A 13,590-nucleotide genomic window follows, 5' to 3' on the forward strand; every position below is an offset into this window, starting at 1 on the left:
GTTTACCTGGCTATATACAAGGGTCATATCCTCCAGTCAACAAAGCATGTTATTAAAAATTCACTAATTATGGCCCTGGCTGATGTGGCTCAGCTGGCTGAAGCATTGTCCTATAAACCAAAAGGTCCCGGGTTTGATTCCCGGTCAGAGCACATTACCTAGGTTGTGGGTTCAGTCCTGGTTAGGGCACGTATGAGAGGCAACCAATCGATGTTTTTCTCCTTCTCTCTCTCCCTCCCTTCCCTTCTCTATAAAAATCAATAAGCATGTCCTCGGGTGAGGATAAAAAAATAAAATAAAATAAAATTCACTAACTATGGAACACATCTATAACTGATACAATTAACATAATTTAAGCAGATGAAGTATTTCAGTTTGTCTATTATTGACTTTTGCTTTCTGTGCTAAGTCTTAGTCTCTTAAGTGGCCACAATTAAACCAGAAAAATGAACATTTACCCACATAGCACAACCTCCACACTTGGGCTCAGGGTACCAATGCAGGGGGTAGTCAGGCAGTGGTCAGAAAGCCAAGATCCCCAGGGCCGCTGTGGAGTCCCTCGCCCAGACCCCAGTTTCAAGCAGCCCTCTGAAATCTTAGAAATATTTGCCGTTTCCATTAGAAACCCAAATGCATGTATTGCTCCAAGCACATGCTCTATTGATAACAAATCAATACCATCTTCTTTATAATTTCACTGCATTGTTACTTTATTTTTGCCTCATATACATGCCTTAAAATTAAAATAACCAAGCCATAACTTTGATAAGCCTTTTAATTAAATAACTTAATTCGAGATGCTAAGGGTTATACTTTCAAAGCAATTTTAATTGCATTTCATTATCACAAGACATTTCATTATAACACAGATCACAGATTAATACTGAACTGTATTTATAGTTAGCACACAAGAAAATATAATCTGTGTAAAGCTCCAAACATACCAATAGTCAGCTGTAAAATTCTCTTTGAACTAGAAATGTTCAAATATTCATGCTTATTAAAAACTTTTGTGATGGCACCAAAAGCGCAGTATGTAGAAGGATATTCATTTTTAAGGAAACAAGAGATATTTGTTGATCCAGTTCCACCAAGATGACTTATGCAGATATCAACACAAAGAAATGACTTTTTCTTGGTTAACAAGCTTTGCAAAAGGAAGTCATAATGATAATTGTCAGCTTATGTTTCATTTAGTCTGGTGCTCCAAAATATAGAAATGAATAAAAATATCAGGTAGGCTTAGATTTTGAGGTCTGTATCATATGTGATATTTAGGAAAAAAGTTTTTCAGGTACACATGTATTTTTTTTATTTCTTTTACTAAGTAATATGTTATAAATTCTTTATCCTTTGGGTTATATAACAGTTACTGTTAATACCATCAATGAAAGATACTTGCTCAGTACAGCAATTATTGCACTGTTTATTTTTTCATTTGTTTCCATTTTAAGCCCCAGCACAAATTTACAGATGATTCTTTCTGCTAAATTATTTGAAATTGCATTATATCAGCCTTTATTTGAACAAGTTCGTTGGTACTTTCTTATAGCAACAGACAACACCTCTAACCCAGGTAATCAACAAACACATGCATTCATTTATTTACTCATTCATTCATTTGTTCATATTTTAATCTGTCATGATTATTTGTCATAAAGAAACCAGGGTATAGTTTTACCTTGGTATAATGGGCTTTGAGTTCTCTGTAGATCAGATATACCTTTAAGAGTCAAAGAATAATTTTATGTATGTTTATAGAATAGATTTCTCCTGGAATAGTGCTATTATTAATATTGTACTTTCTTCATAAAATACCAGGCCTTACTTCAGACTCATGACGTAGTGGCACATGAAGTTTACAGTGATGAAGCATTGAGGGTCACACCTCCTCCCACCTCTCCCTACTTAAATGGTGATTCTCCAGAGAGCGCCAACGGAGACATGGATATGGAGAACGTGACCAGAGTCCGGCTGGTACAATTCCAAAAAAACACAGATGAACCAATGGTAAGTAGGAAAACAAAGTTTTCTATACTCTCATAAATGCCAGCATGAGTTAGAGCAGCTAACTTCAACCTATACTACTAGTAAATGGGGAGAGAAGGAGGGCATGAATAGTTTTAAAGAAATCAATTTCCAGATCCTCATTTCACCACAGGCACCCCCTACTGTTGTGCAGAATTGTGATAACATCATGCTTAAGGCATGTTGGTTCTCCTTCCCGCATCTTCTTTCAGAATTGCTCTTCAGCCCTGACTGGTGTGTCTCAGTTGGTTGGGCATTTTCCCACAAAGCTAAAGGCCACTGGTTCGACTCCCAGTCAGGGCATATGCCTGGGTTGCGGGTTCAGTCCCAGGTCAGGGTGTGTACAAGACACAACAAATCGATGTTTTTCTCTCACATCCATCTTTCTCTTTCTTTCTTTCTCCCTCCCTTTCTCTCTGTCTAAAAATAAATAAAAATAAAAATCTTAAAAAAGAAATTGCTCTTCAGCTTTACAAAAAAAAAATGTATCTATATATGTATATCTGGTACATTACTCCAGAGTGTGAAAACTTCTGGGACAGCAAAAAAAGGGGGGACATTGTGACATATTGGCACTAGTGTTGAAAAAGTGAGCCGGGTAGTTCAGTTAGTTGGAGTGTCATCCTGATAGGCCAAGGTTGCAGATTCAGTTCCTGGTCAGGGCACATACAAGAATCAACCAATGAATGCATAAATAAGTGGAACAACAAATCAATGTTTCTCTCTCTCCCTTCCTCTAGCACTCTAAAATCAATAAATAAAAAAATTTTAATATTCATGCTTTTAAAAAAAGAAAAGGAAAAGTGAATGCCTAATGGCATTGTTAAAATCATCCTTTTATAAGTCCCATGGTTTCCAGATCTTCTACCTTAAACAAATTTAAAAGAAGACTAATTTGGAAGACAAAGAATTGAGTAATATTGCTAAAATAATATGGGCCATGTAGTTACTCGCTTCCAGGGAATTCCATCCATGAAAGGAATTCTATTCACATCTACTTACTTAATATGAATTAATTTTCTCAGTGCTTAGGAATAGCATTGAAATAGAATTGATGCCAACACTTACATCATTCTCATAGAATTGGAAGATCAAAAAAGGCTCCTCGATGTTAACTGAAAAGCGGGGCCCAGGGTGGGTAGGGCAGGGCAGAGACCATCCAGGCAAACCAAGGAGAATGTGCAGAAACCAGGAAGTAAAAAGGCTCTTAGCATAGCTTCAGAATGGGAAGAAGGAACCACAACTGGACTGGAGAAAACAAGGTGAGTGGCAGGAGTGGGACCACACAAGTGTTGAAAGACATGTTAAGATTTTATCCTTTATCTTAAAAACATCAGGAAGCTATTGAAAAGTTTTAAGCAAGGAGACAAGAGCAGATTTTTATTTGAGAAATCACTCGAGAATGGATCAGAGGGGAACAAGAGTGGGTACAGGGAGAGATGATGGAACTGTGAACTAGAGAGCTGGATATCAAGTGGAAAGAAGTAAAAAGATTTAACAAAAGAGTAAAATCAACAGACCTCGATAATGGATTGACAACGGAGATGAAGGAGAAGCAAATTTTTTACACGAATTTATTTATTTGTTTATTTATTTTTTTTTTTTTAGAGAGGGGAAGGGAGGGAGAGAGGGAAACATCAATGGGTGGTTGCATCTCGCACACCTCTTTCTGGGGACCTGACCTGCAACCCAGACTACACTAGGAATCGAACCGGCGACCCTTCAGTTCTCAGGCCAGCACTCAATCCACTGAGCCACACCAGCTAGCGCAGAAGCACGTATTAAGGATGACCCTAAACTTAGGGTTTTCACAATTGGATAGACAATGATGCTACCTACTGAGATGGAATACTGGGAAAGTTCCAAGTTTGGAGGAGGAATCATAACGGCTGGGAAAAATTCAAATTTAATGCTTTCATATCTTTTTCTCAGAGCATAGAAAAGGGATATTGCGATATATAAAGAAAAACAAATTACCTACTTAAGAAAGTTACCCAGTTGCTCTCCAAATTAAAGGAAGAGTTACAGAGCAATGATTCTATGGCTGCGATTTCCAGAGAGCCCTCAACTGTAGACATTTCATGTTGTAATTCTCATTTACTGTTCTTCACCAGTTGTACTGTATTATCCCAGCACTTACGGCAGGCAGGGGACATGCAAATCACCTCACCCCTTCTGGTGCTCCAAGCAATACTTTGGCTTAAGCGCATGGGCAGTAGCAGCTTTTGGGGACCCTGGGCAAATCATTTCATGTCAGTAGGCCTCAGTTTGTTCGTATTTTGTTTAGCAAGTATTGCCAACAGCATGCTTGACTAAATGATCCCCAAGGTCCCACCCAACCCTGAAAGTCTAATATTCCATTCATTTTGTATATTCATTCATTCATTTTGCATATGTTTGTTAAGTGCCTGCTATATGCAGATAACTGTATTAGATGCCACTGACATAGTGGCAGATAAAACATGGGCCCTTTCCAGAGATCACTTACCACAAGGTTGCCTACATTTAAAAGCAGATATGCAGTTTAACACAGTTTGTTTAACAAGAATAGTTGTGACTGAGCTATATGGGAGAGAAGGTGTTGTCAGACAAGCAGGAAGAAGGGGTGATGAGCCAAGCCAAGCAGACAGGAAGATGAAATTAACCACAAGAAAGTGGCCCAGAAGTGTCTTGTGATCATCATGTTCTAAAGCAGCCCAGTGACAGTTGTTTGGTCTTTTATATGAAAGCTGACTACATAGAAACATAGACTGAGTAAAAGTATAAAACTGCATCCCTCAGTTACTTTTTTCAGAAAGTATAAAATGGCCTTGAATCTCCCCTAAAAGTCTTCTTAGAAAAGCCCTACTCTCTTCTGCCTTCTATGATCCTAGAGAAGGTGCGTGTATTTCTTCTTTTGTTGACTGGTTGCCATAAAAATGGGAATTATTTTATGGAAAATGTGTGTCTTCAATAATATAGTTCTCTATTACATTTAATATAGCTTCATTTCCTTGCTTAGTTATCTTGTGCAAAGCATTTTATTATTATGCAAGATATACCCATATGATCTCTTTGCTTTTTGGAACTTCTGCAATGTGTCCAACTATGCTAGGTTTACCTCTCAAGGATGATACACTCCCATCACACCCTTTGTAACATTGCACTTTCAATTCTTTATTGATTGGGACTCCCTTAGTTGCAAGTGATAAAGACCAAACTTGAACTAGCTTAGACAACAGAGGAAAGACTTATATAAAAAAGGGAAGGCCAGGAATTTACCCCAAGCTGGGAAAAGTTCAGGAGTAGGCACCCAACCCAATCTGGGCCAATTCTTTCCCTGGAATTTGGGAACTTGGGAACAGCAAGAGCATGAGTTAGTTCCTCTCTGCAGAGAAATGTTTAGGGCAGACAGAATAATGACTGTTAACTTCATTTGGTTTCCGTGAACTTACCCTAGCCATGACAGACCTGTCTGTTTCATTCACTACTGTACCTAGCAGGGTATCTGCCAAATGAAGGTTCACAGTAATGTTGGCTGAATGAATTCATTGAGTTAGTAATTTCAAGAATGGAACCCCCATCGTGTTATCATTTCCCTTGTGAAATTAGATTTGCCTTACACGTTAATTTACAACATTTCCCAGGAACACCTCCCTCGGTAATGATACATGCTGATTGAAATTATAAGTGGGAAATGAAACATGCCTGCCACTTGTAAGAACTGTAAGAACTATAAAATAGGAACCATGCAAAGTTATATTCTGTGCAGCTACAAATTAAGACAGTCTAGGTTATAAAATCTCAAATATTTTATGAAGTTTTCTAACAGAGTATTATTCTCCAGTGAAGAAGATAACACAGAGTCCCCCTACCCTTAATCATCACAAATGCAAGATCAGTTTTCACCAAGGGCACTTGTTAAAATGTAGATTTCTGGGCTCCATTCCATACTTCCTGACTCTAAACCCAAAGAGTGAGTTTAAAAATCAGTATTATTTAAAAGGTTCCTGTGTGATTCTTAGAATCAAGTAGGTGTAGTGCAAAAATATGTTTATGAAAGCTTGTCTTACAATGGTGAATAATTAGAAAACCAGAAGTAATCTATTCCATAGAATAGTATTCTGGTGTTATATATGTGAGCTTATACTTCTGGGCCAAGATGGATTAACAGGGACCAGATTTACCCTCTCCCCTGAAAGAACAGTTTTCAGGACTTTGGCCATCAGGCAATAAAGACAGTAATCCCTAAAGGACAGGAAGCAAACAAGATTAGCCCTACGATTTCCCAGTCTTACTGACTTGAGAGAGTGTTTAGGCCACACAGCACAGTGAAGAATAATTGATGCAAAGCAGGCAGACTCCCTGAATTGAGAAGACAGAACTGAAAGTCTGGGGGAACCAAGGCACCTACAGTTTATAGGAAAGAATACTGAAGAAGAAAGAACTGCACAGAGGGAGAACCCCAGAGATCTATAGAGTTGTCCTCAAGTATTCTGAATAATAATCAGCACATTTATAAGAGGTAACTACCTAGAGCTAAGGAAGGACCATCCAAAAGGATTAGAGAGAACAGTGCTCAACACTGAATGTCTATTCCCACCCACCAAACTGGAAAAACCAATTTGTGGGACATTGTGTAGAGTGCTCAGGAAGGTCTTGCCTCAGTAATGAGGAATAAAGATGGAAAACTACTCCAGACCTGCCTAACAAAGAATGAAAGGAAGACCCAAAGGATGAAACTATTTTTAAGTAATTGAACTACATCCCAGAAAAAATGCTTAAGAATATTTATAAGAATAAAAAAATACCTAGCATGCAACAAGATAAAATTTAAAATATCTGGCATCTAATCAAAGATTACGAAGCATGCCAAGAGACAGGAAAATGTGACCTATAATGTGGGGAATAATCAATCAAAACTGACATAGAACTGACAAAGATATTTCAATTCACAGAAAAATGTACTATGGGATTAATGGCAGATTAGACATTTCCAAAGAAGAGATTAGTGAATTTGAAGACAGCAAATAAATTATCCAAAGTAAAGAGAGGAAAAAGAATTTTAATAGTCAATAATATTGTAATAACTGTGCATGGTACCAGGTGGGTACTAAAAATACTGGGGGAAACACTTTGTAAAATATATGATTGTCTAATCACTATGCTATACACCTGAAACTAATACAAAATGATATTGAATATAAACTTTAAATGAAAAATATAAATTCTTTAGAAAAAGAATTTGAAAAACTAAAAGTGTCACTGAGCTGTGAGACAACTTTTAGCAGGTTAATTGACAAAAAAAATATTTAAAGAAATAATGGCTGAAAATATTCCAGCCATTGGAATATTTTCTTTTTTTTTAAAGATTTTATTTATTTATTTTTAAGGAGGGGAAGAAAGGGAGAGAAATTTCAATGTGTGGTTGCATTTCGTGCGCCCCCTGCTGGGTACCTGGCCTACAACCCAGGTATGGGCCCTACACTGGTAATCAACCGGCAATCCTTTTGTTCACGGGCCGGTGCTCAATCCACTGAGCCACACCAGCCAGGGCTGGAATATTTTCTTTGATGAAAACTATAAAGCTGCAGTTGCAAGAACCACAATGAACTCCAAGCCCAAATATGAAGAAAACCCAAGTTGCATCATAATCAAATCGCTTAGAACCCATGATACAGAGATCTTAAAAACAGTGATTTTTTTAAAAAGAAATTTTACATACAAGGAAACAAAGATAAGGATGAAATTAGGTTCCTTATCAGAAACAGTATAAATATGAACAATCTCTTTAAAGTACTGGAAGTTAAAAAAAAAAAAAAAACCTCTCAATTTACAGTTCTAAATCCAGCAAAAGTATCTTTCAAAAGGTAGAATAAAAACATTTTCAGACATACTAAAACAAAGAATTCAGTAGATCTATATCTACAGTATAAGATGTTAAAGGACATTCTTTTAAGTCTCTTTAAAAGATAATTGGCAGCCCTGGCAAGTGTAGATCAGTTGGTTGGACATCATCCTGCAAATCAAAAGGTTGCCAATTTGATTCCCAGTCAGGGCACATGCCTGGGTTACAGGTTCGGTCCCCAGTTGAAGCAGATATGAGAGGCAGCCAATCAGTGTTTCTCTCCCTCACTTTCTCCCTCCCTTTCCATCTCTCTAAAATTAAAAATCTTTTAAAAACAAGATAATTGGCAGTTAAATACAAACAATAACAATATGTTTGGGGGTTTATGACATATTAAAAAATAAAAGGTATAACAACAGTAGCACAAAGTTCAAAAGGAAGGAAGTGAAAGTACGTTATTATAAGGCTCTTACACTATTAACGACATTGTATAATGTCAGTGGAAGGTAGACTGTGGTAAGTTAAAAATGTATGCTATAAACCCTAAAGCAATCACTACTAAAACAACACAGAATTATAGCTAATATGACAACACAAGATAGAAAGTAGAATAAAAATAAATTCAAAGGAAAGCAGAAAAAGAGGAAGAAGGGAACATAGAACAAATACAAATCAAATAGCAAGAAAATATATTTACACCTAATATATTTATATGAATATAAATATATTTTATTTATATATAAGTAAATATATATACCTAATATATGCATCAATAATCAAATTAAATGTAAATAGTCTAAATTCCCCCAATTAAAAAGCAGTTATTATGAGATGGGATGGGGGGAGGAAGCAAGACCCAATTATATATTGCCAGTAAGGAATGCCTTATACATAAAGACAAATAGTTTCGAAATAAAAGGAAGGAAAATGTATACCATGATGACATTAAGCAAAAGGAAGTTGCAATGGCTATATTAATATCAAAGTATATTTTCAAACCACAGTGGGGTTAAAAAGATCTTTGCAAAAATCCCCAAGCACTTCAAAACGAAATAACATAATTCTAAATAACCCATCAATCAAAGAAGAAATCAAAAGGGAAATTAAAAGGTATTTTGAAATGAATTAAAATGAAACCACAATGTACCAGAATTCGTGGTGTGCTGCTAAAGTAGTACCTAGGGAGAAATGTGTAGCACTAAGAATCTATATTAGAAACAAAAAAGTCTTAAGTTACTGACCTCAGCTTCTACCTTAAGAAATTAGAAACAAAAAAATAAATATAGTGAGTAAAAGAAAATAAGTAATAAAGATCAAAGTGGAAGTCAATGAAATGGAAAACAAAACAATAGAGAAAAATCAGCTGGTCAAGATGGAGGCGTACGTAAACATGCTTTGTCTCCTTGCATAACTACAGAAAAAATTATGACTAGAATACAAAACAGATATTACCTAGAACCATCAGAAAATCAAGCTATATGGAAACCCGACAACCAAGGATTTAAAGAAGCCATTCATCCAGAAGGGTAGGAGGGTCAGAGATGCAGAGAGAGGTGGAGAGGCTCCAAGAGCCGGTGGAACAGGTGGTCCCACACTCACATGTGGTGGATAAAAATCAGGAGGGATACCTCAGGAGCAAGAGATCCCAGCCCCAAACCAGACCACCCAGCAACCCAGGGTTTCAGCACCAGGAAGAAAAATCCCCACAACTTCTGGCTGCAAAGATCAGTGGAGGTTGCGGTGGTGAAAAAGACAACAGGATTATGAGGAGACTCCTCTTGGATAGCCTGCACGAACTTCGAAATTATGCAGACCCACCCACTTTGGGATTCAGCATCAGGGCAACAGCTGGAAAGGCACAAGTGGAACATGGGGAGAAAGTGAAGCCACGGGAAAAAGCTTCCTCCTGGGCAAACCTCCAGAAGCCAGGCAGCAGCATTGTCCCCTCTCCAAGGCACCCACACACACAGAGCCACAAAGTGGTGAAGCAGGTTGACCACCTCCCCCAGGTGATTACCAAAGGCTCCACGCCACACAATTTACAGGTCTGCTCTTCTACAATAGGCCATGATACTAAGGGAGTCAGTGCAGCTCTACCTAATAACAGAAACAAACACAGGAAGGCTGCCAAATTAGGAGACAAAGAAATATGGCCCAATTGAAAGAACAGAACAAAACTTGAGAAAAAGAATTAAATGAAACAGATAACCAACCTATCAGATGCAGAGTTCAAAACACTATTAGGACGCTCAAAGAACTCATTCACTATGGCAATGGCATAAAAAAAGACTCAGGCAGAAATGAAGGTTATGTTAAGTGAAATAAAGAAAAATCTACAGGGAACCAACAGTGGAGGGAATGAAACTGAATCAAATCAACAATCTGGAACATAAGGAAGAAAAAGGCATTCAATCAGGACAGCAAGAAGAAAAAAGAATGTAAAAAAACGAGGATAGAATAAGAAGCCTCTGGGACATCTCCAAATGTACCAACATCTGAGTCATAAGGATGCCAGAAGGAGAAGAGGAAGAGCGAGAAATTGAAAAGTTATTTGAAAAAATAATGGAAGAAAGCATCCCTGATTTGGTGAAGGAAATAGACATACAAGTGCAGGAAGCACATAGTCCCAAACAAGTTTGACCCAAAGAGGACCACACCAAGACACATCATAATTAAAATGCTAACAATTGAAGATAAAGAGAGAATCTTAAAAGCAGCAAGAGAAAAGACATTTGTTACCTACAGGGAGTTCCCGTAAGACTGTCAGCTGATTTCTCAAAAGAAACTTTGCAGGCTAGAAGGGACTGGCAAGAAATATTCAAAGTCATGAGAAGCAAGGACCTACAGCCAAGACTACTCTACCCAGCAAAACTATCATTTAGAATCGAAGGGCAGATAAGGAGCTTTCCAGACAAGGAAAAGCTAAGGGAATTCATCATCGCCAAACCATTATTATATGAAGTGTTAATGGGACTTATTTAAGATCAAAACTATGAACAATGAAATGTCAATCAATACCTACCTATCTATCCACAATTGAATCTAAAAAACTAAGCAGCACTGGCTGGTGTTGCTCAGTGGATTGAGCCCCAGCCTGCGAACTGAAAGGTTACCAGTTTGATTCCTGGCCAGGGCACATCCCTGGGTTGCAGGCCAGGTCCCCAGTCAGAGGCATGTGGGAGGCAACCGATTGATGTATCTCTCACACAATGATGTTTCTGTCCCTCTCTTTCTCCCTCTTTTCCCCTCTCTCTAAAAGTAAATAAATAAAATCTTTAAAAAAAAAAAAAAGCAAACAAGAAGAACAGAGACAGAGTCATGGATACGGAGAGCGCTTTCATAGTTGCCAGATGAGAGGACAGTGTGGGGGAATGGGTGAAGAGATGAGGGTATTAAGAAGGACAAATAGGTAATCACAGAATAGCCATGGGGATGTAAAGTACAGTATAGGGAATGGTGTAGCCAAAGAACCTATGCTCATGACCCAGGGACATGAACGATGGTGTGGGGATTGCCTGAGGGATCGGGGGGGTGCTGGGTGGAGGAGGGCAAAGAGAGAAAAATCGGGACAACTGTAATAATTACAATTTTAAAAAAATAAAAATAAAAAATATTTTAAAAAATAAATAATACCAGTTCTACACAAACTCTTCCCAAAACATTGGTAAGGAAGGAATTCTTCCAACTTAATTTTTGTTACTGGTATCATCATCATCATCGTTATCACCATCGTCATCATCATCATCATCATCAGGCTGTCATTGCCCTGCCACCCAAACCAAATAAAGGCATTACTAGAAAACTACAGACCAGTTATCCTCTTGAATTTAGATACAAAAATTCTAAACAACTCCATATCTTAAGTTAAGAAGATGTCATAACCAAGTGGAGACTAATACACGAATACAGCTTTATTTATAATAGCCAAAAGCTAGAAACAATTCAGTGGGTGAATGGATAAACAAAATGATATATCCATACAATGGAATACTCCGCAAAAACAATGAACTATTGATTTGTGCAACAAGGGTTGAATCTCATTGTGAAGGAAAAAAAGCAACAAAACTTTTTTTGACTATGGGCACAGTATGCAGGTGATATTTTGTTGAATCGTACACTTAAAACCTGTATGGTTTTGGGTAACCAATGTCATCCCAATAAATTCAATTAAAATAAATTAATTAAATTTAAAATAAATAAATGAATAAAATGAAAATTTTATCCATTCAATATTTTTAAAAAGAGTATATACCATATGAGTTTATTTATATGCCAGCAAAAGCATATCAGTTGCTTGAGGATAAAGGGGCAGGGTGTGGAGGGATTGAAGACTTTGAAGACTTCTTTCCAGCCCCTTTTTGCCATGCAGCAGGCGTGGGGAAACTTTTGGGGGACGGGGGTGGATATATTCACTCTCCTGATTGTGGTGATGTTTTCACACATATAGACATACATCATCAAACTTATCAAATTATACACTTTAAATAACTATATATCAATTATACTCGTACATCAATTAAAACCCTTTTTAAAATTATTAAAAACATGAAAAATAAAGCAACATGGGAACTATAACTGGACAATTAAAAAGCACTATATAAAATGTGTGTATACTGTAATTATAGCAATCAAAATACCAAAAATAATTTTGTCACAGCACATGGCACAGTGGATGGTTTGCTCCTCCATTATCTATATTTTCTTTAATGTTTTCCTAACTTTTGTAATTAAAATTACAGCAAAATCACAAATATAAAAACTGCCAGCCCTAGCCGGGTGGCTCAGTTGGTTGGAGCCCTGCCCTGTACACCAAAAGGTTGTGGGTTTGATCCCTGATTAGGGTCCTTCTGGAAGGTAACCAATTGATGTTTCTCACATCGATGTTTCTCTCTCTTTCTCTCTTCCTTCCTCTCTCTCTAAAATGAATAAACTTATTTTGGGGTGAGGATTAAAAAATTAAAAACAAGGGCCATCTCATAGTAATTCTATTTTTACTTAACTTTTTACAGGGAATCACTTTAAAAATGAATGAGCTAAATCATTGTATTGTTGCAAGAATTATGCATGGGGGCATGATTCACAGGCAAGGTAAGTTTCATATATGATTCTTTCTTTCCTTTATTAACTTTTTTCCTGTAGCCTCATGGAGAAAGTGTTTCTATGATCTATATAAAAGATCTGTTAAATATATGGTCCATATAAATGATGTGTTTAAGTTATCGTTTGGTTTTAATCTCTGTTGACCTCCATTTCTTCTTATTCATCTGCACGTGCTCCAGCTGATAGATAATGGAGGGAGGGTGTGTTACAGTTCTGCTGCTGGAGCATCTGTGAATCACTGTTAGATCCTGACTTATTGGAGGCCATGAAAGATAAAGCAAAGTATCCTATTGGGCCACAAGATATATGGAAGACATCTATTCTGAGTTATAAGATATATATTTTAAAAGTTAAATCACAGTTCAAGAATTGCTCTCTATTCATTTAGGAATGAGGTGTACTATTTATAAATTAGGAAATTAGAGTTTCATAAATAACATAAAAATTCAGTGGTAAGATCAAACTGATGGTTGCCAGAAGGGAGTGGAGTTGGGGGGCTGGGTGAAAAGTGTGAAGGGATTAAGAGGTACAAATTTGTAGTCACAAATAGTCACAGGATGTAAAGTACAGCATAGGGAATACAGTCAATAATCTTGTAATAACTATCTATGGTGCCATGTGGGTACTTGAAATAT

At 37.1% G+C, this 13,590-nt stretch overlaps 1 protein-coding gene across 6 annotated transcripts in view; it reads left to right on the plus strand.

The window, feature by feature from the left end:
* Positions 1–13,590, plus strand: part of CASK (calcium/calmodulin dependent serine protein kinase) — a 387,224-nt gene that overhangs the window by 327,463 nt on the left and 46,171 nt on the right. For all 6 annotated transcript variants that reach the window (XM_054566530.1, XM_054566532.1, XM_054566531.1 and 3 more), the window contains exons 14-15: positions 1,822–2,010; positions 12,865–12,943. In XM_054566530.1, the coding sequence (XP_054422505.1) occupies positions 1,822–2,010; positions 12,865–12,943 (268 nt within the window). The remainder of the gene's footprint in view (positions 1–1,821; positions 2,011–12,864; positions 12,944–13,590) is intronic.

This window comes from Pteronotus mesoamericanus, unplaced genomic scaffold, assembly GCF_021234165.1.
Source record: "Pteronotus mesoamericanus isolate MK-2021 breed Mesoamerican mustached bat unplaced genomic scaffold, CSHL_Meso_final contig_173, whole genome shotgun sequence".
NCBI classification, from domain to species: domain Eukaryota; kingdom Metazoa; phylum Chordata; class Mammalia; order Chiroptera; family Mormoopidae; genus Pteronotus; species Pteronotus mesoamericanus.